Source organism: Terrapene carolina, unplaced genomic scaffold (assembly GCF_002925995.2).
Source record: "Terrapene carolina triunguis isolate 2854851 unplaced genomic scaffold, T_m_triunguis-2.0 Scaffold236, whole genome shotgun sequence".
NCBI classification, from domain to species: domain Eukaryota; kingdom Metazoa; phylum Chordata; order Testudines; family Emydidae; genus Terrapene; species Terrapene triunguis.
In genome coordinates, this window is record NW_020664587.1 from 13,286,842 (window position 1) to 13,311,185 (window position 24,344).

The 24,344-nt window shown below is 57.6% G+C and overlaps 1 protein-coding gene across 5 annotated transcripts in view; it reads left to right on the top strand.

The window, feature by feature from the left end:
- The first annotated feature begins 5,935 nt into the window (after positions 1 to 5,935).
- The window catches only part of COL16A1 (collagen type XVI alpha 1 chain), an 86,993-nt gene continuing 68,584 nt past the window's right edge, over positions 5,936 to 24,344 (top strand). For 4 of the 5 annotated variants that reach the window (XM_024199262.3, XM_024199263.2, XM_024199265.3 and 1 more), the window contains exons 1-4: positions 5,937 to 6,409; positions 9,357 to 9,479; positions 19,271 to 19,345; positions 19,475 to 19,592. In XM_024199262.3, coding sequence (XP_024055030.2) covers positions 9,395 to 9,479; positions 19,271 to 19,345; positions 19,475 to 19,592 — 278 coding nt within the window. In that variant the 5' untranslated portion in view covers positions 5,937 to 6,409; positions 9,357 to 9,394. Of the gene's footprint in view, positions 6,410 to 9,356; positions 9,480 to 19,270; positions 19,346 to 19,474; positions 19,593 to 24,344 lie in introns of all 5 variants that reach the window. The other variant, XM_024199266.2, reaches the window with a different exon arrangement.

A 24,344-nucleotide genomic window follows, 5' to 3' on the forward strand; every position in this document is an offset into this window, starting at 1 on the left:
TGGAAATTGACGGGTTGTGCAAAACCAACTTAACCAAAATCTATCAAAGTCCCTTTTTTGGAGACAGTGAATATTGTTAAAGTCTCTTATTCAGTCAAACAGTCCTCCTGGCCCGGGCGGGGGGAGAAAGGGATTAGTTCTGTTCAATTCTGAGTTGGGAATGACTGTCACGTGTCTGCTTTAGACCGACAGTCAGACACGGGAAGGAGAAAAGAGATGTGACAGGGAAGAAGGAGAAAATACGGCTCTTGGTGGTGGTCTCAGGATACAGGGTGGCTGGTCAGTCATGGACAGGTTCTTTGGGTTGACAGGTCATCCTCAACAGCTGTTGTTCTAGCCCTGGCTCACCTCCTCAGCCAGGGATATCAGGTCCCTCCCTACTGGCCCTTCTCAAGCCGGGCAGAGCTGGATGGGCCACCTCATCTCACTGTGCTTGTGCTGTGCAGTGCAGCGGATTTCCGGATCGGGTGAAAAGCCACGAGAGAGGGGACAGGAGGAAGATGGGTGGGGGAAGGGCAGAATGGAGCACATGAGGGGGAGAAGACCAAGCAGGATCTCACATGTATCGGGTTGGGATCCTCGACAGTGCAGCAGTGATGGTCAGGTGTCCCCACCCAGGGCCGGCGCAACCCATTAGGCGACCTAGGCGGTCACCTAGGGTGCTAACATTTGGGGGCTGGCGACCGCGGCGGCCGGATCTTTGGGTGTTTGTAACAAACCAGCTCAGCTGAGATCAGTACGCTAGCTGGGACCATCTCCCTCCTGTGCGTTTTTTACGTGGTAGACGTTTGTGACGTTATCGTTCATGCTATTTAAAAAATAACTCCTAAGCCAGATCCTCAGCTCACGTAAACCTGTCTCCCCTCTGGTGACTTCAGCTCAGGAGCTGGCTCTTAAACCCATCTAAGCAGAAAGTCCTCCACCTCTGCTTCAGCGTTATGTTGCTTTGTGCCTTGAATTAGGGCTGGCCGTGCCAGTCCACCAGAGGGAGGGAGTGGCAGGGCTCCCACGCTTAGTGGTCCACACACTTGACGGTTGCCCAGATGGGATATTCTGTGACTAGAGCGCCAGATGGCGTTTCCCTCTATGGTTCGGCATCTACCTCGGATGCTCCCTATTGGTGACCAGTGGGGGTTTAGGGAGGACCCCACAGGTCTGCTGGGTGCAGAGGCTGCATCCTGCCAGTTTGGCCCATCTCCACTGGGACGTGGCAGGGCTACTGCATGTTTCCCCTGTGAGAAGGATGTTTGTGTGGTTCACACCAGGGACTTTGCTGATGGTTGTTAGAACAGGGAACTGGGAATCAGGACTCCTGAGTTCTATTCCTGATGGTGTCTGGGCCTTGCAGCTCCGCATGGAGGGAAAATCAGTGAGATCTGGGTACTTTCTTAGCGTAGCTTGTTTATTCTCCCTCAGGGCACCAGCCCAGGGACAGAGGTGGTCTCCAAGCAAACTCCACTTTCAGGAATCTCAGCCCAAGGCCGAGCCCTAGTTTTCAAGGAGCAACTCCGCTCCGCCCCAAGAATTGACCCCCCGTTAGCCAGATGGGCGCAGAGTCTTGCTGCTTGCAACAGCTCCCCCAGCAAGACACGGCCGCGTCAAACGAACAACAACACGGCAAGTCTTCAAAGACCGAACAGCGCTCACCCGCTCAGAAAAAGAACTTGTAAGACTAAGTGTAACAGCGCCCCCTGTTTGCACCTGCCATAACTGTATCTCCCACTGCACACAGGTGCCGTGGGGCTCAATTAATGCAAGTCAGAGGGAGCAATGGGGCTAGCTAATAAGCACAGTTTATTATCTAATCCGTTCGTGCCTTATGTCTCACTTTGACGCGATACCAGATCAGTCTCTGCTGCTGCTATTTCCCCGCTGCTGCGATAGAAGCCATTATGCTAGATGCACAAATCACCGTCATTTTTACACATTTATTCCTAAACTCGGTTATTTAATAGCCTTTGCTTGGTTTAAACAAAGAGCAGCTTTGGGAAAATAATTGTCCAATAAAAAGGAATGATAGAAGTTTGGTTATGTTTCATACCCAGTTGCTTTAATTACCCCTTAATTATCCCTGTGTGTAACTAGCTAAGGAATAAATACCCTGTCTTGGGCACTGTCACCAGAATAAATGGGGAGGATTTGAACCGAGCGCCGATTGCACCGTTTGGCTCACTCACGTCGGCTTATTTACTGTGGGCTGAATAAATACCAGTTGTTAACGAGGAGCATGTTTATGGAGATGCATGCATCTCTAATGCTCATTTGTAAAGCCTCGGTGTAAATAGATTTGTCATCGTTAGGGAAGAAACCAGTTGAATGCAGTCAGTCCTCACCATCCTCTCCTAGGGGAGGGGAGAGCCAGGTGGGGGGAAGGATGGAAAAGCGAGGGAGGGGCTCAGTTAGGAGCTGAATTTCTCAGTCCCCAAAGTTTGTGGGCATCAGAGACCGGCACATCCGTACGTATCGGGTAGAATAAATACAAGGAAATTATTATTTGTATTTTGGTCGTGCTTGGAGATCCCAGCTGAGAGCAGGGCCCCACTGCGCCAATCACTGTACGGACACAATGAGAGACAGCCCCTGCCCCCAAAAAGCCCATGATCTAATTGATGAGAGGTGGAAGAAAAGGAAGAATTATTACTCCCATTTTACTGATGGGGAAACTGAGGCACGGATTTTTTCGTATTGTAATAAACCCAAGGTCACACAGGGAATTGAATACAGATCTCCAGAATCCCATGTCAGTTCCCTAGCCACAAGACTATCCTTCCTTATAGACCAAGCTTTGCCTGGTGGAAGTCATTGCCACAGGAGATCAAAGAGTTAAGTACCATGGTGGGATTTTAAGAAGTTTGAACAAGTGTAGGACTGCTTATTGTTGCAGAGGTCATGAAACATCTTTTTTTTTTTTTTAAATTAATGGAGATATCCCATCTCCTAGAACTGGAAAGGTCATCAAGTCCAGCCCCCTGCCTTCACTAGCAGGACCAAGTACTGATTTTGCCCCAGATCCCTAAGTGGCCCCCTCAAGGATTGAACTCACAACCCTGGGTTTAGCAGGCTAATGCTCAAACCACTGAGCTATCCCTCATGCTTCAGAGCTGATCGCTGCAGGGGTCAGGAAGGGTTATTCCCACCTCCCATGCAGCATTGCACAGTTGGCAATGATCGAGTTTTCTGTCACCTTCTGAAGGTTCAGCTATTGGCTGTCGCTGAAGGCAGGAGGCAGGACCGGCTCAGGCAATGGTCTGATCTGATGTGGCCCCTGTGGGCTGGATTCCCAATGACACTGGCTGAGCGTCGCGAGGTTGAAAAGTGCTGCAGGCGAACAGACGCAGGTGATGCAAGCAGCTTTGTGGATTCCCCAGCCCCACATCTCAAAAGAACAGCCTGATGTATCTGTCCGGTCAGTTTCCCATCTTGGGAAATTCCCTTTTAAGTGTTAATCCTCAATCAGGTATTTCTTCCAACCGTTTTCCACTGCCCAGGTGCGACGGCTGGGTACCCTCCTGCGGATGCCGCATGCAGCTCCCCTCTCCGTAGCAGCTCCAAGCACCCATGGGGCGACCTGGGAGCGGAATCCTGCCGTCGCTGGTTCGGCGCGTGGAAAAGGTCTCGGGTGTGAACACGCTCCTGTGTGACACAACTGCCTCTACTACGCTGACTGCTCCCTTCCCTGTCTTGGCTCAGTGATTTCCCGTTCAGCCCAGCCAGGGATAATAGCTGCTGGTGGTGGAAAATCAATTCCTGCAAGTTCTAAGTGGCGGCCTTTGTTTCAAATGGGAATCCTTGTGGTTGGACGGAGGCTGCGATTTTTGCCTGACTCAGCGGGTCTTGCAGAACGTGGCGGGGGCTTGCTAAGCGCTTGCTGTCTGTGGTTTTGTCATTACCGTGGGGCTGAAGGCCTCTCTCTGCGCCTCGCACTTCTTTTCCATCCTCGGCGGGAAGCCCTGGGGGAGGCAGAGGGGGCGAGTGGCGGAGAGAGCTGGCTCCGTCAGCGATGGGCGCTCAGTGGGGGGGAGGCAGCCCGTGGAATTGGGCAGCGAGAGGCGATCCAGAGGAGGATCTAGCGCCCGGGTCAGTGGTTGGGGAAGGACAGATGGAGGCTGAACTCTCCTGACCTCCGTGCCAGCCCCCTGCAGCGTGTGAGCTGTTTGCATTTCGCCATATTTACCCCCATACCCCCACAACCGCTTTCTGCTTGTCGGCAGCTTCTTGTGTCCTTCAGGGGCCCGACGCTGGCCCGGATCCTGCAGGGGAGGGCTGGCTCATTCCATGTCGGTAGTGCAGGGCTTTGCAGGGGCCTGCTTGGAACGTGGTGTCAGGTAGAGCAGCCACAAGGCTGTTGTAACTCACACACTCACCTCCATGGAACCCGTCTGGGCCATAGGGGGCAGAGAATAGCTGTAATCCAGGGTGCTCCAGCCAAGCCCCCAATCCGCCCCCTGCACCGGGGACTGGGCGCAAGGCAGGTGTAGATCCTGCACCAGCATATACCTGAGCTGAGGGTCTGTTTCCTACAAGGGACTTAATGTAACTCAGAATCAGGCCCCATGGATGCAGCTGTCCTGATTAGAACTACATTGCCAAGCGTTGTTTTACTCTGGCAATTGGAGTGTGCGGTTCTGTGTTTGTTCCCTTCCCAGCGCAGATGCCGGAGCTGCGCAATCCTGTTGGTGCCGGCACCGCAAAGTCCACCTGGGCCCTGGGAACCGAGCCGTGATCTTCCTGGCTGATGCATCCCGCCCCCTCGGAGTAGAGGCTGCATCTGGAAGCCATGCTGCTGATGTGCGAACCAGAATCAAACCAGGCTCCCTCTCCGGAGCCGTGTTGGCTCGGCGGGGCTGGCTGCACCAAGGAGTTTTAGAAAAGCTATTTTAGTCCGGAAAGCCGGCAGCTCGCGGCACATGGAGAAGCGAACGCCAGGCTTGGACACGATCGCTCCGATGGGAGAAAAACTTCCAGCCATATAAACCCACAACGCTCTGCTCCGAGGGTCGACACGGTGCTCTGAACTCTGGCCCCGTGCACAGGCCCCATCCCCCCGCAGCCAAGCAAGGTGCCCCCCTCCGCCTCCACATGGGCTGTCTAGAGAGGAGCAAATGCAGCATTATGGTGCTGAAAGGAAGGCAGCCGTGTTCTTATGTTCTTATGAATGTCACACCACACACTGCAGCCGTCCTGGCAGGGTGGTCACAGCCCAAGGAAACGGCCCCTCTGGCGTTGTAGAAGAGACAGCGTGGTTCTGTGGCTAAAGTCTAGGTGGCTAGTACTTATCTGCCCCCCCCCCTTTAGTGTAATATCTGAGGGGACCTCACAGTCTGTAATGTATCTGTCCTCACCATGCCCCTGGGAGGCAGGGCAGAGCCCTTATCCCCATTGTACAGATGGGAAAGTGAGGCACAGCGGGGGTAAGTGACTTGCCCAAGTCACAGCGAGTTTGTGGCAGAGCAGGGACTTCACTAGCCTGGGACTCAGACCTGAGTTCCCTGCCCATTGGGCCATCCTTCCTCTGAGCTGTGGCCCTGGCTCTGCCTCAGTTTTCCCTCTCTGTAAAACGGGGATTCACACGTGTAGAGCACTGTGAGATGTGCCAGGTATTATTACAGTGCCCAGCATTTCAGATGCCCCGGGCTGACTCCTGTGTCCAAGTGGGGGGGGGAACATGGTGGAGCAAGGGGGCTAGGTGGGGAGAAGGCTAGAGCATATCTGTCCCACCCACGACTCTTAAAAGGGCCTGGCGATTTGTCCCCACCCATCAGCAAGGAGCCTCCAGGTGTCCCATTAAGCACACCAGGGCAGGATTGTTCTGATCCTCAGTCGCCGGGAGGTGGGGGTGTTGTTCTAGGGGATAATGGGAACGAGTAGCGTGTTCGAGTCCCGCCTCGGGGCAATGTGTCAAACGCGAGCTCCCGTGCGCTGCGAGAGGCTTTCCCTGCCTCGCGGCGCTGTGCCTGTCCCAGCTGGGCTTGATTAAGCTGCTCCAGCATTCCAACACGTTTAATGGCTTGTCGTTTCCAGCTCGGGGGCCTGGCAGAGCAGCAAGTTCTCTGCGCACAGTCAGCGCTCGCTCTCGGGAGGGAAAGGCAGAGCAGGAGAGAGGGCTGAGAGGAGGCCAGGGCCAGAAGATGTCAGTGGTGCTCTGAGGAGATCTGCTTTGCTCCCTCCGCCGCAAGGATTCGAAAGCTCCCCCCCTCTGGAATAAATCTTCCCCGACCATCGAGAAGTTGGAGCGACCGACTGCCAGGAACAGCTCTGTGGGACCGCCGGCGTGTCCTGCTGACGCGTGCATCCTCTCGCTGCCGTTCCCACCCGGGACCTCCCGCTCCCCGAATTGCAGACATGGTCTCAAAGCCGGCTCCCCGTCTGAACTGCATCTAACCCCACAAGTGCCTCGGTTCTTTGGCAGGTAAGTGGCTACTAACCTCTCGCTCAGGCTGGGGCCCGACTTAACAGCTGCTTGGAACCCCCAGGACTTTTTAACCTGCGTGAGTCCTTCTCCGGCAGGGAGGTTTGCTTGGGGGACGGGGACGGATCTCCGTTCCGGACAGGCAGAGGCAGCGAGTCACCATGGCCAGAGGGCAGTGTGTAGCCGGGGCATGCTGCACAACACGGGTTGTGTTGCCCCTTTGTGGAGGCTGCTGTTTTCTTGATTACCTACTCCAGCATCCAGCAGTGCCTGTGATTCCCAGCCTGCACAGGAGGGCCTGGAAGCTGATCAGTCCAAGCCCTTGGCTTGCGTCGATCCAGCGCTCCAGAGTGGAAACTATCGGGAGATGGGAAACATTCAAGGGAACAAAGATCTCGCTGTTCGGCGAGCAGCGACTCTCAATTCCCAACATGCACCTACATGTTTTATACACGGTGAAACCTGGCTGAGGGGCTACCAAAGGGACCATGAAGAATCAGCTGCTTAGTAGATGTTAGTTTTTACCTAAGGGTCAAACAAAATTGCTCTGGAACCAGGGAGATCTTTTAAAGTTCCTTGCGGGTGCTGGCTGGGGGTTGGTGGCTGTCCTACACAGGAGGTCAGTTTGATGATTTGGGGCTTCCCCGTCCCTGCCCCCCACCCCACCCCTGCATGGGGTGAGTAAAGGATGTTATGACATGTGGTTTATGGGGCAAGCTCTGATTTATTCCGGGTTTGCAGGCTGGTGAAGGCTTCTTTACCTGCCCCTTTACCTTCTACGTCAATCACGGGTTAATGCCACTATGTTAACACATCGCCTGGCTTAGGGTTAATGGCTGGTCTTCTTTTTATCAGTGCTCTGCCCCCTGGTGGGACCCTCTGGACGTGCATGGGGTTCAAAGCTGGCCTTGTGGCAATAAGACAGGCGGTTTTCACACCATGAAAGTCAAAGGGGATTCCATCCGGGATGAAGTTTAAAACATAGGCTGCCAGATTTTAATCTTTGAAGTGCGGCAGCAATAGGTGCTCCTGCGTGACTTCAGAGGCAAGAATCAGGCATGAGGTGCCTGGGAGAAAACTAGGAGACTAACACAAAACTTGGCAGTAACGTTTCTCCCCCCTCCTTCCCCTCCTGTTTTTATTTTGCAAATTGTTGGTAAGTTTCCACCGCGCTCTTTTACAGCATTTACTGCAGGAAAATTGTCATCGCAACAGCATTTCCCTTTCTTCTTGGAGAGGTTGAGCAACAAAAAAATCCTTTCCCACCCATCGGTTTCTTATTAGGGGCAAGATTTTCGCCTTGCTAGGGCCTCGTGGCCAAAGCAAGCGATAGAGTAAATTCAATGTAACTGTTTGAGGAGTTAAAAACAGCCCCAGAAAACCCCAGCAAAAAGCCACCCAGATGGTCGGTCTTTTCAGATGACGATTTTAGTGCCATGATTGCTCAGTTTCACTGGGGGAATGTAAAAAAAATCTAGATGGGGTTATTTAGTGCATGTTAAAAAAATTAACCTACAAAATGTCCTGCTGGGATCAGCTGGTCAAAATCTGTTCCTGGTGGATTTAGCGACGTCTGATGAGGTTTCCAGAGAAAGAGGCTCAGATGAACATCTCTCCGAAGCCTTGCATGATGACAGGTTTCAGTGGTTAGTCTGTATCAGCAAAAAAACCAAGGCATCCTTGTGGCACCTTAGAGACTAACAAATGTATTTGGGCATAAGCTTTCGTGGGCTAGAACCCACTTCATCAGATGCATGGAGTAAAAAATACAGGAGCAGGTATAAATACATGAACGGATGGGGGTGCTTTACCAAGTGTGAGGTCAGTCTAACGAGGCTTCTCTCTTACCACTTGAAAAGTTATTTTTCCTCCCTTGATAGCCTGCTGTCAATTGAATTGTCTCGTTAGACTGACCTCACACTTGGTAAGTCAACTCACATCTGTTCGTGTATTTATACCTGCTCCTGTATTTTCCACTCCATCCATCGGATGAAGTGGGTTCTAGCCCACGAAAGCTTATGCCCCAATAAATTTGTTAGTCTCTAAGGTGCCACAAGGACTCCTCGGTTTTCTTATCTTTCCGATGGTTTCTCCAGGCTTGGGACCTTTGAGTTTTCTCCATCCTGTATCGTGCTCCTGGAGTGGTTTTGTGGGTGGCGGGACAGCTGTGGTGCTCGTGAAGGGGTTGCTTTGAGAGCACACATGGACTAGTAAGGCTGCGTCAGGGTTGCGTTGGTGCAGTAGCTGCAGCAGAAGGCGACTGAATTCTCCTTTCCTGTGCGTTGGCTTTGCCCGCGGTACTGTGATGTTTGCTGCCATCACATTGATCGCTCTGCGGGTGTGTCCTGCCCCTTCCTCCATGTGGTGTCTGTCTCGTCTCAGTGTTTCCTTGTAGCCCTTGCTGACTCCCCAGTCTCTCCCTAGCCGGCGCTTGTCTCTTGGCTTGCTCTTTGGGGCAGCCATCCGTAGACCCAAGTGCGAACGGCGACAGGCACGCTTGATACCCCGGGTCTGATACACACCCAGGTGTTTACAGCAGGGGTGGGTGAAAGAGCAGGTTCTGATGCTGAGCTTGGGCACAGACATCTCTGCCATTCCCTTCACTACGGGGCTGGCTGGGTCAGAGCAGTGAATCCTGGATCCGGACGTCCCAGAGATCTGGGGTTTGGTTTGGGCCCATCCCTACTGAGCAGGGGCTTGATGAATGGGCCTGTTAGCAAGTGACCGTTCCTGTGCGTTGTGCCTTGGGCCTGAACTTCCCATAGCACCAGCTCTGCAGACCATGCACGTGCCACGTACTGTGCCCTTTAAGTCCCCGGACGCCCCTGCCCACTGACCTGAACGGATCCTAGCGAGGACAGCAGGGCCAGGCTCACCGGCGCTAAGGAGAGGATTGTGCCCATCTGCACTGGGCATATTACTTATGACTGGTTTCTTCCACTTCTAGAGGCAGCAGCGTTGGTCCCTGACCCACCTGAGGGCACCATGTTGGGAGCCTGGGTCTCTGCTCTCTGCCTAGCTGGCCTCCTTGGCACCTGTACAGGAGGGAAGCTCCTTGCATCCAAAGCAGGTAAGAGTGGCACTCAGAATGGAATAGCTGGGCGCTGTGTCTGCAGGGCACTGGCCCAGCTGTGTCTGAGGGACCCATGACTGGGATGGGGGGGAGATTTAGGGGATTGGCAGGAAGTCTAGGGCGGGACTAGCAATGGGGGCCGGGATTGAGGGGCACTGGCTGAGCTGTGTTTGGGGAGCCCAGGGCTGGGATAACATGGGGGGCTGTGGGTCAGGATTTAGGGGCATTGGCTGAGCTGTGTTTGGGAGCCCAGGGCTGGACTAGCACGGGGGCTGCAGGGCAGGAATGAGATGCACTGGCAGAGCCATGGGTAGGAAGGGAGGGGTCAGGTCTCTGTCTGCATGTGCCAGGGGGTGATGGGTTCAAATCCCAGTGCCAGCGTGTTGCAGTGGGCAGCGCTGCGTGCGGGTGTGGGGAGGGGGCTGCTTTTCCCAGGCAGCTGCTCAGGTGGCTGTCAGAGATGCGGGGCGTTTCGTACTCGGAGCCGGTATCCCAGTCTGTAGAGCGCGGTAGCCGAGCGCAGCCCGACGACTCGTTCCTGCATGGGGTGCTGTCCTTGGCACATCAGCGCTGTTCCTGGGTATCAAATGCACACGCGCTGCACCTCCCAGCTGAGGCTCTCCAAGCTCTTCTCGCAGAGCAGGGAGCCAGTCCCCACCACCCCCATTCACACAGGGAGGGGCAGCCAGGGATGGAACCCAGGTGTCCTGGCTCCCAGCCCTGTGCATTCACCACTAGATTGTCCTCTTTCTCTAACGCCCCCCGCCAGTGGGGAGTGGCTCTGGGAGCCCGAATAACCTCTGTTGTGGAGCTGCTGGGGTGCACTGCCCTTTAACTAAGCCCCCCTCCCCAGGCCAGGGTCTCCCACCAGTGCCTGGCCCGCTCGTGCTCAGAGAAGGACAATGCTCCATCCCCGGCATGCGTCGTGCGCGCTTTCTGCGCAGCTATCACTGAGTCAGCGCCTGCTGCTCACGAGTGGTCCCGGGGGGGGGGGGGGCAACCCGGTCGCTGGTAGCAGGTGGCCCCCTGGAGCAGGGGTGGTGCCCGCGTTTACCCAGCTGGAATGATGCTGTCTATAGTCAGGGGATGGTGCCCAGGGCTCTGGGGAGGTCAGTATCCTCCTTCTGACTGGCATCTTCCCCCCGCGTCCCTCCCAAGCTCGAATGCTGCTCTGAGCTGAGCCCCTGACGGGCAGCTCTCCAGGCGCCCGCTGCTCATGGCAGGTGAGCGCGGGCGCAGGGGTCCTGCTTTTCCCCATCTCCATGGGGCCGTCCGACAGCCGTCAGCCCATCCGAGTGCCCTGAGATGCCGTTGAGGGCGAGGCGGCGTGCTGATGGCACGGCGGTGTGCACAGGCTGCCCTGCGGGATGGGTCTGCGATGCGACTGTCGTGGGGTTTGCCGCCCCTTTGTGACGGGCGGCACAGGGAGGAAAGGTGGCCGAGCGGGCGAGGCACCGGGCTGGGAGCCAGGGGACGCGGGGTCAGTTCCCAGCTCTGTAGACCGGGGCTGGTGATCTCGCTATTGAAGGTATTTTCCTGGTTCCCGCCGGCAGAGTATCCGAGTGCCTCCCGGTGCTGCCCACATTTCCCCTCGCAATGCCCCGAGAGCCAGGGCAGGGCTATATCCCCATTGCAACTGGGGCCCAGAGAGACTCAAACTGATCTCAGTGGGTGGTCGGTGCCCAATAGCCCTGAGGATCTGGGCCTAAGTGAGATGGCAAGGCCAGTGCTCTAACCCCTGGGCCACGCTGCCTCGTGGGGGGAATTCCCTGAGGTGTGTAGGGCTCCAGTGCGGGGGCAGTCTGTACGTGCCCCTGGGGAGAGTGCTCCCGGGGGCTGCTGGTTCAGTTAGGACAGCGCTTTCCGCGTTGGCCCGGGAACAAAGCCGGGTCTGGCTGGCTTAGCCTGGTCAACATGCCGCGTCCATCGCAGAGCTGTTCAGCATCCGGTTCTGCGTCTGACCCAAACGTCCCATCTGTCTTACCCGCCGGAGAGCAGAGGGCTCCTTCCGAGCCCCACGTGGCCTGTGAAGCACTCGCCCATGCGCTGGGGTTTGCCGTCGGTGCTTCGCTGCCCGCGCCTGTCACCCCTTCTACGTCCTCGCTCACAGGCAATCTCTGTGCAGAGCTGGGCTGCTTTCCTGCGCTGGGAGCGGGCCAGCACCGGGGGCTGGCTGGGCGTCCCATGGGGCGTAAGCCCCCGTGCCATGCCCCTGGCAAGTTCACAAAGAGTCGGTGGGGGGCCCCGTGACTCGCGGGTGCTCCTGAGGGGGGATGGAGGCAGGCTGTAGCGGGATACCGAGGAGGGGCCGCTGGGGGTCACGCGTGCTGCTCTCGGCTCCGTAGTGGAGCTTGTCTGTAAGGTCTGGCTCCCTGGCTGGCTGCCCAGCCCACGACTTGGCCATATGATCCTGGTGGGCCTGGCTTCCTCCTCCGTAGATGGTCAAAGGCTCATCGGGCCCTGGGCAGTTGGAAAATTCTTCTCCCTGCCTGGAGCCATCGCTGAGTGCCTGTCTGGCGCGTCCCTTTCTTGCCTCTCCGTCCGTGAGGGGCGGGGGCTGGGGCCGATGGATAATACAGCCCATGAGCAATACTGCAGCACTTCGGCATCAATACAGTTTGACCCTCCATGGGCTCTAACGCACTTTGCCAGTGTTAGTGAATATAGCCTCCTGGCTGAGCAGTATTATCCCTGAGGTGGAGACAGGGAAACTGAGGCACAGAGAGGGGGGAAGCAGCTTGATCAGGTTCACACTGAGAGCCAGTGTCTGAGCTGCAAATGGAACCCAGGAGTTCTGGCTCCGAGTTTCCTGGCTTCCCCACAACCTTCATGCCCTCTCTAGGCCTGACTCTCCCTGGCCTGCCCCAGCGCGCAGAGTGAGTGTGGAGCCGGAAGGGTGGGGGAGGGAGGCCGGGCGATGGAGATTCAGGCCCTCGGTCTCTACAGGGCAGATGCCAGGCAGGAGTGGTGGCAAGGTTCCTGCCTGCGAATCAGCAGAGCCAGGAGATTTGCATTCAGGATATAGGGGAGGGGGGTCAAGCCGGGCTACATGGGAACCTTGGAATCAGTCATTTGGAGAGAGACATGGGGGTTCTAGGGACTGGGATGAGCCGCGGAGGCCTGCAGGTTAAAGTGCTGTAGCCACCCTGTGTGGATTCCCTTCTCCTCTGGCCCCTAAGGGTCGGGGCGGCTCAGTCGAGCCGCCCATAAACTGCTGACCTGGCCCCAAGTCCTTGCTAGCATGGACAGGCCGAGGATGCAGCCCCCCACCCCAGTAGGGCTCCCAACACTGTCCTCCCTGCTCCTTCCCCGTTCCCGGCCCGGAGCCCTGCTTGCTTCGGCGCTGGCTCTGCTGACGGATGCCATGAGAAGTCGGAGCCGGGCAGGCAGCCGAGCGCCAGAGCATGCGCCCTCCGCAATCTTGCAGCCAGCGATGATCAGGAGCCTCGCTCTGCAGCCCCGGCCCTGCTTTCCCTTGGGGTGGGGACTCCTTGAATCATCACAGGCAGAGAGGGCCGGGGAGTGTGCTGCCCCGCTGGGCGGGGCCGCAGCCTGCACTGAGGTCACTAACAGGGCCTCCTGCTTGGCACAGACCCCTCTTGCTATTAGCGGGACTCTTGCTGCCAGCTGGACACCAGCAGGCTCCTTCGCCCGTGAGCACGTGCCGGAGCTCGGCTCTTAGGCTCATTAGATCATCGTGCGCCTGCCCCTGGCCAAGTCAGGCTGCTCCCCGTGGGTGGGTGTGAGGACTTGGCGCCGGCTGGGTTCAGTTGTGTTCTCTGTTACTACAGGTCTCGGGCCTGGGATCAAAGGGAGACACGGGGAAATACAGCGGGGAGACCCCAGGGAAGAGCACAGCATTTATCGCCTGCTAAGCGATATCAGCTGATTCAGCCTTGGCACGCACCTGGGGGCCGGAGAGGTGACTCCGCCCAGGCCACGGAGAGAGCTGCTGTCCCACTGGGGATCTGACCCCTGGACTTGCTGGGCTCCTTCGGCCGGGTCTCACCTCTCCATCCGCCCCCGGCTTGCAGCGTGCATGTGCCGAGCTGGGCATGTGCACAAGCAAGCAACCCCATGCACGCAGAAGCAACTGAAACGCTTGCAGCAGCGGTGGGCTCTGCGCCTGGCCAGCCAAACGGGGCTTGCAGGAGTAAACGCGGACGCTAGCTGGGAAGGCCAAGTGGCGTAACTTGGTCGGCGAGTTGGGATCCGGGAGCTGCTCAGGGGGCTGGGATCTGAATACAGGAGCCCCGGTGCTCTGGCCAGGCAGGCTCGCATGCGATTAAACTGGCCGCTTTGTAGACGAACTGGCTGGGAGGAGGCTTGTGCGGTGGCAAGTCACTTAGAATATACCCCGACTCCACGTCTCCTCCCCGGGGAAGCCAACCGGCAGGGCCCCGCCACCTGCTGCTGCTCATAGAGGGGCTCCGTGAATAATAATACACCTGCGACCCCAGAGCAAAGAGCACTCACTCTGAAATCAAAGGAACGGGGAAAGCATTCCCCATGGGGACCTGCTGCTCACTGTCACAACGATCACGAGACTCCTTTCAGTTTACAGTCTGTCTTGTGTGCCCCTTTTCCCGCCCCGGGTTCTCCCCTTTTCTTCTCCCGTCGGTACCAGCACCCCACAGGAATGTGGGAACCCGAGATCGTCCCATTCGAAGCTTTTGTTCTATCCGTTGTTAGTGCGCAATCTGCACCGTACCTGGGAGGGGAATGGCATTTAGCAGATCAAAGGGTTTCGCCCATGAATTTTCCCGTCCTCTCTTTGCCAACTGCCTGTGAGCCGGTGTGATTGTTGCCAGTTCGGCTGTAGAACAGCTTTTGCAACTAACTCCCGCTGGTGAGACTTCGTTCCCTGAAATCTGGGCTGCGTTGCTTGGACCCGTGTAGCCAGATTTGCAGAACCGCTCAGAGGCATCGAAGGGGCCCAGACTGGTACGGCGCTCTTCTGAGAATCCAGCCCAAGGGCCACGTGTTACTCACTGGATAATTATTTGCACTATGGTAGCAACTTGAGGTGCCCCGCCAACAAGCCCCCCTCGCACCACGGGGTGAGAGACAGGGCCTGCCTCAAAGAGCTCACGCTCTACACAGGATGGGCGAGGAAACCGAGGCACGGAGAGAGACCACCAGCTGCTTAGTGTCCGAGCTGGAATAGAACCCGGGTGTTCTGGGCACCACGTAAGTGGCCTAGCCCCTGGGCCATCCTGCCTCAAGTGTGCCTGTGGTTACAAATTCCCAATCAGCCTCTGGGGAACGCTCCCTGTTACCACAACCAATCCTGCCAAGTCAAAGTGCTGGAGCCCCGAAGAGAGACAGACATGGGCAAAGCGGACTGAACTTTTCCAGGCCGTTTTCCATGGCTCTGTCTGCTTGTATAAAGGAGGATTCTTCTTTGGACAGACTCTCCATTCTGGACTAAGGCAGGCCTGGCATATCCTCTCCCCCCACGCACACTTTTTCCTGGCTTAGGCTGATTCCACTGGAAGGATATTTTGAGATTCAACTCTGCTCTGGCATCTGAGAGCAGGCAGAGGAAAGCTGCCAGGAAGACGGCACCATTGCAGAAACTTCTCCCTCAACTTGCACAAGCAATTCCTCTGCAGCCTTCGCTCATGTGCAGCTACCCCTGGAAACAGACCCTGACAATGCCTGCGTCAGTTCCTTGCCCAAATCTGTGTTTTATGATACCCCCCCACACACACACACAGCAGATTCAGTTGGATGCAGTATTCTCCTCTTCCTCTCCTCAGCTGATGGCTGGTGTTGCTGTGAGCTGTTAAACAGCTGCCACCCCAGAAGAAGCTGCATTTCAGTGAAAGCGAAATTATCCCCTGTATGCATAGCTCTTCTTCACGCTACCGCCACTCCATCCTGCTCTGGCACGGGGCCTTACGGGGACTGCAAACAGCCGCATGAGATGAGAATCAGGCTCCTGCACACCTTACCCAGGACTGCCCAGGAGTCCGTGACAGAATCCAGGAGCCCTGTGCTGTCACGCGCCCTCCACGGGGGAGTCTGGAGCTACCTGTTACCCCTCTGTCCTGGCCAGAGGGGGCACCGTGCCACCCCAGCCTTGGGGACAGACCCGTTCGTTCACAGCCAGCGCTGCTGTTACTTCTGCTTTTTTCCCTGGGGTTTGTGTGAATTTCTTCCCGCTGCGCTGGGGGATCTGCAGGAGGCAGCGGAGAAGCCAATGTTCTAGGTTGTGGCTTCGGGCAAAGCGCCGTTTGGCTCCAGCTAGCGCCAAGTCTTTCCTCCCGGCCAGCAGTTTTCCTCTTTTCTTCTGCCCCTCCTGGCTTCTGCTCAGTGCCTCCGCTGCCTTCTCCATGCATCCCTGTCCTGGGGGCGCCGGCAGTGAGCTCTGTGCGGGGGCGTTCAGATGGGGGCTGCGGCATGGTATCCCCCGGGGTTGGTTAGCTCAATGCGCCTGGGTGCAGCCAGAACTTCGGGAAACGCTTCCAGCAGAACCAGGCATTGGAAAGCAACAGAGCCTCACAGTGTCTGGGCTGGCTGGAGAGAGGAGTGGAGATGCTTGTCCCATCCCTCTTCGGGGGCCCTGCTGCACCCCGGAGCTCTGAGTCCTCACAGGCCTGTCTGTGGTCTCCCTGCTGCAGGCATCTCTTCCCCTCGGACTCCTCTTCCATAGAATCATAGAACCGTAGGGCTAGAAGGGACAGGAAGGGTCGGGTCATCCAGTCTAACCCCTGCCAAGATGCAGGATTTGTTGTGTCTAAACCCTCCAAGACAGATGGCTCCAGCCCCCTTTGGAAAATCTCTAGTGAAGGAGCTTCCACCACCTCCCACTGTCCTATTGTTCTTACCGGGAGGAAGTTTTCCTGAGTTTTAATCTAAATCTGCTATGCTGTAGTTTGAACCCGTTGCCTCTTGTCCTGCCCTCTGTGGCAAGAGAGGACAACTTTTCTCTGTCTTTTTTACGGCGGCCTTTCGAGTATTTGAAGACTGCTGTCATATCCCCCCTTAATCTCCTCTTTTCCAAACGAAACATACCCAGTTCCTTTAGCCTTTGCTCGTATGGCTTGTGTTCCATCCCTCTGATCATCTTTGTCGCTCGCCTCTGGATCTTTTCTATACATTGGTGACCAAAGCGGGGCACAGTCCTCCAGCTGAGGCCCGACCGGTGCTGAGTCGCGCCTGTGACTTGCCTGCCATGCCTCCGTTAATGCAACCGAAAATTGCATTTGCTTCTTTTTGCCACAGCAGACTCAGGTGGCGGTTGGCTCCAGCACAATGCCCACCTGCTGCCAAGCTGCTTACCCCCCACGCTGGATTGGTGCATTTGGTTTTCCTTCCCTACGTGGAGCGCCTCGCATTTGTCGTCGCTGGATTTCATTTGGTCTCATCCTCTCCGATTGCCTTTCTCTGTCTCTCTCTGGCCCCGTTTGGCAGTGACTCTGTCCCTGCACTCAACTCGGGAACGGAGCAGGGCAGAAAGATGCCTCTGAGCTGCCTTGCTGCCCCTGGTACTCCCTGGGTCTGCCTGGCCCCCAGTGAGCATTAGAGCAGCCCGTGGGTGACTCTGATGTACACTCTGCTTCCCCCTGGGTCCCCTATGGGCCCTGGGAAGCAAAGAATCCTAATGCCCAGCTGGTAGCACATGCGCCCGGCTGCCAACACTGACTGCAGGGGTAGAGCTCTGATGCCAGCTCTGCCCATCCAGGGAGGCCCCTTGCCCAGTGGATTTTCAGGGGGCTGTTCCCCCCCCCCCCCGTTAAGGTCTGAGCAGCACCGAGGGGCCGTAGTGTAACTGAGACTCGGGCCATCTGGCTCTATCTCCCCCCCCATTCTGCTAGTTTGTAGCACTGTGACTCCGCCCACCTCTCATGATGCCTGCCATGCTGCCCAGTTTGTGCCCTGGGCAGTAGGCTGGTATCTTCCCCCTTTCGCTGGGAGAGCTCCTGGGAGGCCCTCCCCTGCTCTGCCCCAGGAACTCTCCCCGGGGTTATGGTGCCGGTGGAGCCACTGGGATGGGGAGCAGTTCTGAACCCACGAAGGAAGACGGTCCCCTCCCCATCAGAGCGGATCCCCCCGAGCCCCAGGCACCGTGCTGCCCTGTCTCTGGCTATCTGCGCTCCTGCCTGCCGCCAAGCAGGGGTCACATTCCATCGCCCTGACTTGGAGTTTGTTTTTCCCAGGAGTTGGCCCAGGCTGCCGTAAACAGTGGGCGACTCGCATTTCCCAGCTGCCTTGCTCCCCGTCCTCCCACTCGCCTGTCAGCTTCCTGGCAGCCGCCGTGGCTAGGTAGCAGAAAGGGGGGCAGACGCATGCTAGGACGTGACATCGGGGACCAGGGGGAGGTGGGTTGGGGGTGAGGGGTGTAATTAACCCAGGAGCCGTAAAGGAATCGGACTTTTGGGGGGTGTTTGAAATCCAGTATTGCAGCTCAGACCCATCTCTGGGTTCCTGCCGTCAAGTGGCTTAAAGGGGCAGAAGGGGGGTGTGTGAGAGAGATTTAGCCTCCCTAAGGCGTGATTTCAAGGAGCAGGGAAAACCTCTTTGCAAAGGCTTGCAACTGTGTCTGCCCTTAGCCAGCGGCTCTGTGGTTCTCCAGGCTGGGGACACCACAAGCCCTGCTGGGCAGCGGCTGTCCCCACGCGAGCAACCGGCGGCACCCGAGGGGTGCGTTCTGCCCCTTGCAGCCCCACTGCTCGTGGCTTTCTTCGGCCACCCGAGTGGGTGTGGTCCGTGCGCGGTGGGGCAGGATAGAGCATCGACTCCGAGAGCAGGAACGGGGCCGGGGAGACCCTGGGACAAAGGGATTTCCATGGGAGCCGGGATCTGCCGTTCGCTGGATGGCCTGGCAGGCTGAGCATGTGAAAGTGAACGAGGCCCTTTGGCGTGGGATCGTTCCAATAGTGGGAAGGGGGAAATGATCTCAGCCCTGTCAGCCACCAGCGTGATTGATGGGGGGGATACGATCAGTCTCCAGACGCCAGTGGCCCTGCTGGATCCGAAGCAGAGAGGCTGAGGGAAGATGTGGTGGGGGCCTGCAATGCTATGGCATGATTCGGGGAGGGGGAGATCTCCCCCTACTCGGCGGAGGCTGGAGCAAATTAATCACCTGCCCAGCATGGCAGAGTAAGGGGAAAATATGAGTCAATAAATGGGTGCAAAGAGCCTGTCCAAAACATGCCAGCAAAAACTGCCAACTGAGGAGCCCTGGAGATTTGAGGTTCCTGGGTATCACCAGAACAGAGTCAGCACAGACAGTGCCCCCCCCCCCCGCCCTGCCAATACACCTCCCCCCCGAGCAGAAGGGGACCCTGCTAGGACAGGGGCTGCATTAGTGGCCCGTGGGTTGTTCGACCCTTAATGTCTTCGCTGGGATTGACAACACAGCAGCCAGCTGGGCTGCGGGAGCCTCTCCGCTCTGCCCTGCGCGGGGACCCTCCAGACTGGTTTTATCCAGGCTGCCCGGCAGCTGCCAGGCGGGGACAATATCTGGTCCCTTGGTACAAATCTGATCTGACAACCTAGCAACGGATGGGGCTTCAGAGCCTGTCGCCCAGACCAAGCCACCTTCACGCGGCTCAGTGAGCAGCCAAGGGTTGTTTTTATTAGTCATTCCTGGGACCCACACCTTGGGGGCGCTAGCACGCAGGTGCCTGCTGACTGGGGTCCGCGTGAGAGCACGCTGCCGGTGTGGGGGAAGCCCCGTGGCCACGCCCGACCCCCTGGGTTCCCACTCTCCCTCTTCCGGCTCGCTGGCAGCCTGAGCGCTGCGTGCCTGTTGTCGCTGACAGCGGTTTCTCTTCCAGGCGAGCGATGTCCACGTTTGCAGCAGGAGGGGCTGAAGCTAGACCAGGCCAGTGACAAGCATGTAAATATAACAGGTGAGTGTGCGCGCCAAAAGGCCTGGATGGGTTGGCTGCTCTCCTGGCTTGGCAGGACCATCCATCCTGCAGCAAGCCAGGAGCTTTGCGGCCTGGGTCTCACCTGTGTTCCCCCCCCCCCCTTTGCAGGTTTTAATCTTATTAAGCGGTTTGCTCTTCTGAAGACCTCATCTGTAAAGAAAATCCGCAATCCCAAAGGGCCCCTGATCCTCCGGCTGGGCAGCACGCCCCTGGTCCAACCCACGCAGTAAGTACCCAGCTGGTCTGCCTGTTACAGTTGGGTGGTGAAGGGTTAACTGAGAGGCACAGGGGGCTGCTCTTGGCTGCCAGACCCCCAGATTTGAAGCCACTGATTGCAGGAAGTGGCTGGACCCCCCAGCTGAGAAAGTGGGCTCTTGGTGCTAGGCGCTGTACAGACACACAGTGCAAAACAGCCCTGCCCTGAAGAGACCAGGCAGAACCTCCCACCCTGTGCTTCTGAGCCTGCTCCCAGGCCGCGCAGTGCGGACTAAGGGAGGGCTTCTATGGGCCATGTGCTGTCACCGGGGGCCAGGTGAGCCGTCCCGTTTGGACTGGAGCTGTCGGGGCTGCACTGCGGATTCTCCGGCCTGGTGCCCTGCTCTTCCTCCTGCGTGCTGGTGTGTTGTGACTTGCCTCCTCTCACAACCAAGCGCTTTTTTTTCTTCATTTTATCCAAAATGTATTGACAGTCAGATGGGTGAGGCTACAGGGACAGTATGAAAGTCACGTTCTCCCCTCACATTCTAGAGACGTGTTGGAACCCTTCTGTTCACCTCTTGCCCCTTAATGTTGTTGTGGCTGAATCCCATGCTCTCGAACCGTCTGTGTTTGTCTGTGCAGCCAACTGCGCAGCGCAGGTCGTCCCACCCATCTCAGACACACTTTCGTTTAGTGCTGCTTTCGTCTGAAGGCACATCCTTCTGTAAGCCTTGCCCTGCCTTGCCTCCAGTCGGCTGGCACAGCGCAGTGGAGCAGCCAACACACAGAACTACAGTCTGAGCACGGCTGAATACAGGGGTGATTTTGGACACTTCACATCCATGAAATAGGAGTTCGGACTCTGGGCCAGACGCTTCTTCTATTTCCGCTTCTCTTCGGGGGAGGGATGCAGCAGGTCCTTCGCCAGAGACAATTGATCTGGCAGGCAGCCAGGCCTGGGAATCCCAGGGCTGCCGCTGCTGACTGTCCGTCTGAAAGGCACTCTGCGCCTCTCCGGGATAGCTGGGCCGCACCCTCCTCTGCAGGGAGAGAAGCACTGATTCAACGGGGCGTGATGCTTGAGGTCCCTGCGGGATGGATTGAGCAGGGGCAGGGGCAGCGTCTGGGGAAATCACCTGACTTCACTCCTCTCTCCCCTGTTGCTGAGGTGGGTAGCTTTCCCTGGAGGTGGATTTGGTGGTGCAGCTCCCAGCCGTCTGTGTTTCTGGTCTCCTTTGCCTGGAAAAACAACTCTGGCAGGCCAACACCCTAGCACCTGCTACAGCCCTCTCTTGCCGTCGTGGTCCAGACCATGGGCAGTCGCCCGGCTGCCGCTGTGGTATTTGAGAGCATGACTATACAGTGCTGTCTATTGGTAAGAGGTGCGTTCCTCTGCTGTCTTGAATCCTTACTCTGGAATGCTGCAGTGTGTGTTTTGGGGTTACCAGGTGTCACTCCATTGTAGTGGGACCATTAATGCAGAGCCCTGCAGTATTATTGCGGGCCCAGAGTGTTATCCAGTGTGATGGCTCCATTACTGGAGAATACAGTCGCTTTGTGAAAACTCGGACGCAGCCTTCTCTGTGGCCTCCCGACCCACTCCCCCAGCATTGTTCTTTGCGCAGGGTGTTGCTCCGATGAGGGTGAGGGGCTGTGGCTCTAGAATACGGCTGTAGTTTTTTAGCCAGGGTTTCCCAGCTCACTGCCCCTCTCGTTCTAAGCCCCAAGCATTAGAGAGGAGAAAGCAACGTCTGGGTCTCTGAGGCTGGCAAGATGCAGCAGTTGGACTTGCTTCTCCACTCGTTTTGTTTAAAGGGGCAAGGTCAGACTCATTAGACCCCACAAATCACTTCTCTCAGCAGCAGCTCCTCCGTGCAGGTACGAAGGGTCACGCTCCTCGCTGCGCTCTGCTTTCAGCAACTGCTTGGCAAATGACGCTGGGCCGGGACCTTTGCTGGCCCCCCTCACAAATCAGCCGCCCCCGCGTGGAGCAGGGAGCTGCTTATTCGGCAATAATCACAACTCCCATGCCTGGAGCCATGCATCTTCTGCCCAGAGCATCGCCTGGCACCTCGCAGATTACAGATCTCGCAGCTGCCTCTGGGGTGGAGGGTAGCAGCTGGCGGGTTCATAGCACAGGTGGCGAGGGGAAATTCTCGCCAATAGCCCCAGGGCAAACCCCTGCCCTTATGAAAAGCGTCCTGGGGTCTTTTAGGTCATACAGGGCAGGGAAGGGACCCTGCCCGGCGTTGAGCCTCTGTGTCTGTGGTGATTTCAGACCTGAATCATGTGGCTGCTGCAGCGCCGAAGGGCGTGTTTGAGAGGGGAGGGGAAATCTCGTCCTTGGGGCCTCCAGCTGCTGCATGGGGGGCCCTGCAGAGCCAGTGAGGAGACCCTCCTACCCCAGCACCTCGGGCGGCTGCTGCTCAGCATCCAGCTTGTGCCTTGGCCGTGCGTCCTGTTACAGAGCTTGGGCTGCCGTCAGTCCAGCACCCGAATCGACTCCCCTCTTCCCTCCCCGTCTAATGGGCTTTTCACCATCTCCGGCTGCCCTCCTCGATGGTCAGACACGGAGCCCGCCTGCACCGTGGCTCCCGCAGCTCCTTCTCCTGCCTGCCGCCCGCAGCCCCGGGGCAGGAGCCCTGATCCGAACCCAGAGAGGGGAAACTGTCACCTCTCCACCCGGGTCCTGCCTTTGATCTCCCCCAGACCCCTCCTGGCAGCAGGTGCCCTCCTGCGGCGTGTTAAAGCCCGGCTCTGTGCTGTGGAAAGCAGTGTCGGCAGAGAGCCGGGGCGAGGTTATGATCTCAGAGCCAGGCCCGGCACCCTCCAGGGACTGGGTGGGATGTTTAGGATCGGGCTGGAGGGCCCCTCTCCAGTGTGGGAGCTGGGAGCTGCAGATCAGCTGGCAGCTGCACCCATGTGCGCACCATGCTGAGGTGGCAGAGCAGGTCTGGCTGCTCACCCGGCAGAAGTAGCTGGGTTGGAGGCTCCCCGGGCAGGGGGTGCATGGGTGTCCCAGGTGCAGGCTGAGTGCGGCGAGGACCGTCTTAATCCTCGAAAGTAAATCATGTGGTGAAGCAATTCAGCCGGGACGCTGGCCAGGGCCTTATGCAATAGCCGCTCTGTGCGTGTGTTTTCTATCCCCATCTTGGCAAGCAGCGGGATGGGTCTAGACTGGCGGATTGAAATGCTTAGCAGTGACTAGCCAGGCTGTTCCTTTCAGCAGGGGCTGGCCGCTTGGAGACTGCCCCGCTGGGCCCTCTGCCGTCATCCTGTGTAACCCAGGCTTCTTTCCCAGGCGCTCTCCGCTCCCCCACGGCCCGTGTAAACGTGCACGGCGCCGGGGAAGGACCGAGGGTGAGCGTCAGGATCAGGGCTGCAGCATCAGTTGCCCAGTGGGGAGCTCTGGATGGGACGGGCAAAGCTCCTTGCTCAGTGACTGGAAGCTGCCACCGGCTGGGCTAGTCCAGGTGCAGGTGTGCGTGGCGGGAGTCAGGAGGGAGTCCGTCTCCTTCCAGCTGCCCATCGCCTTAGGAGCAGAGTGGGAAGCTGGGTGCTAGGCCCTGTGCCCCAAAGGGCATGTGGTATAAACAGCTCCCACGTCCAGCTGGCTCACCCTGTCCCTGACCCAGCTCTAGCAAACTCCAGCTCCCAGTGCAGGGCAGCCCCAGGTTAGAGGGTGCCTGGCCTGGTCGTTAGTGCCTCTGCTGGGGACTCGGGAGACCTGGGCTGAATTCCTGGCTTTGCCACTGACTCCCTGTGTGACCTTGGATGAGTTACTTAGTCGCTTCCAGCCTTTGCTGCTGATTTCTCTCGCACCCCTCCATCCTGGCTCTAGAAAGAACCCCACAAGAAAAACCAGTGGGGAAGAGCGGAGGGTCCCGGAGAGACACCAGTAACCACCTGCTCCTGCCCGGGGGGAGAGCTTTGGGGTCCTGTCCGCACCCAGCAGGGCTTCCTCACAGCCTCAGCCCTGGCGGAGACTCTGCCCGTCCACCGCGCGAATCCCACTCCCAAGCAGAAGCTGGGGAAAGAGTTGGCACAGCGGAGAGGCAGCCAAGAGCTGCCTGGATCCTGTTGGCGAGGTCGGCATCGCTCGCTCTCGAGTGCGCTGGAGCTCAGCGTTCGGGAGGGGACTTTCTGCTGGGGACAAGCAAACTGGGTCAAGTAAAATAGCAGTTTCCTGCCCTTGAATGTTTCCACCCTTCGCCCCATTCAGGTGCCGGAACATCAGGACTGTTGTGTTGCCCATGGCTTGTGTTTGCCTGGCTTCCAGCCAGAAGTGGAGGTGCTGGAATGAGAGAGAGGCTAGCTTGTGGAAATGTCTCCGAGTGGGAAGTTCTGCTCCCAGGAGGTCCCAGCCTGGACTCAGGGGATTCAGAGAGCAGCCGCAGCCAGACCTGTGGCTGCTTCTCCAAGCTGAGCCTGGAACCCCTGGGCTTGTCCCCCATCACCTTGCTTGGTTGAGGCACTGGACTGGGGCTCCGGAGATCGGGGTTCTAGTCTGCCTGTGTGACCCTGGGCCGATCACTTAACCTCTCTGTGCCTCCATTCTGTAAAGTGAGGTCCCACGTCTGCCTTGTGAGCTCTTCAGAGCCGGGACTGTCTCTTACCATGCGTATGAGCAGCGCCTAGCACTGCTACTGTCATGCAAACCACACGGATCCCTGCCCCCCTCAGTCACAACACACGGGATGGCTCCCACGAAATCCTGGGCTCCACGGCCGAGCAGAGAAGCAATGCTCTGTCGCGCAAGGAGGGATTGGATTCTGCCAGG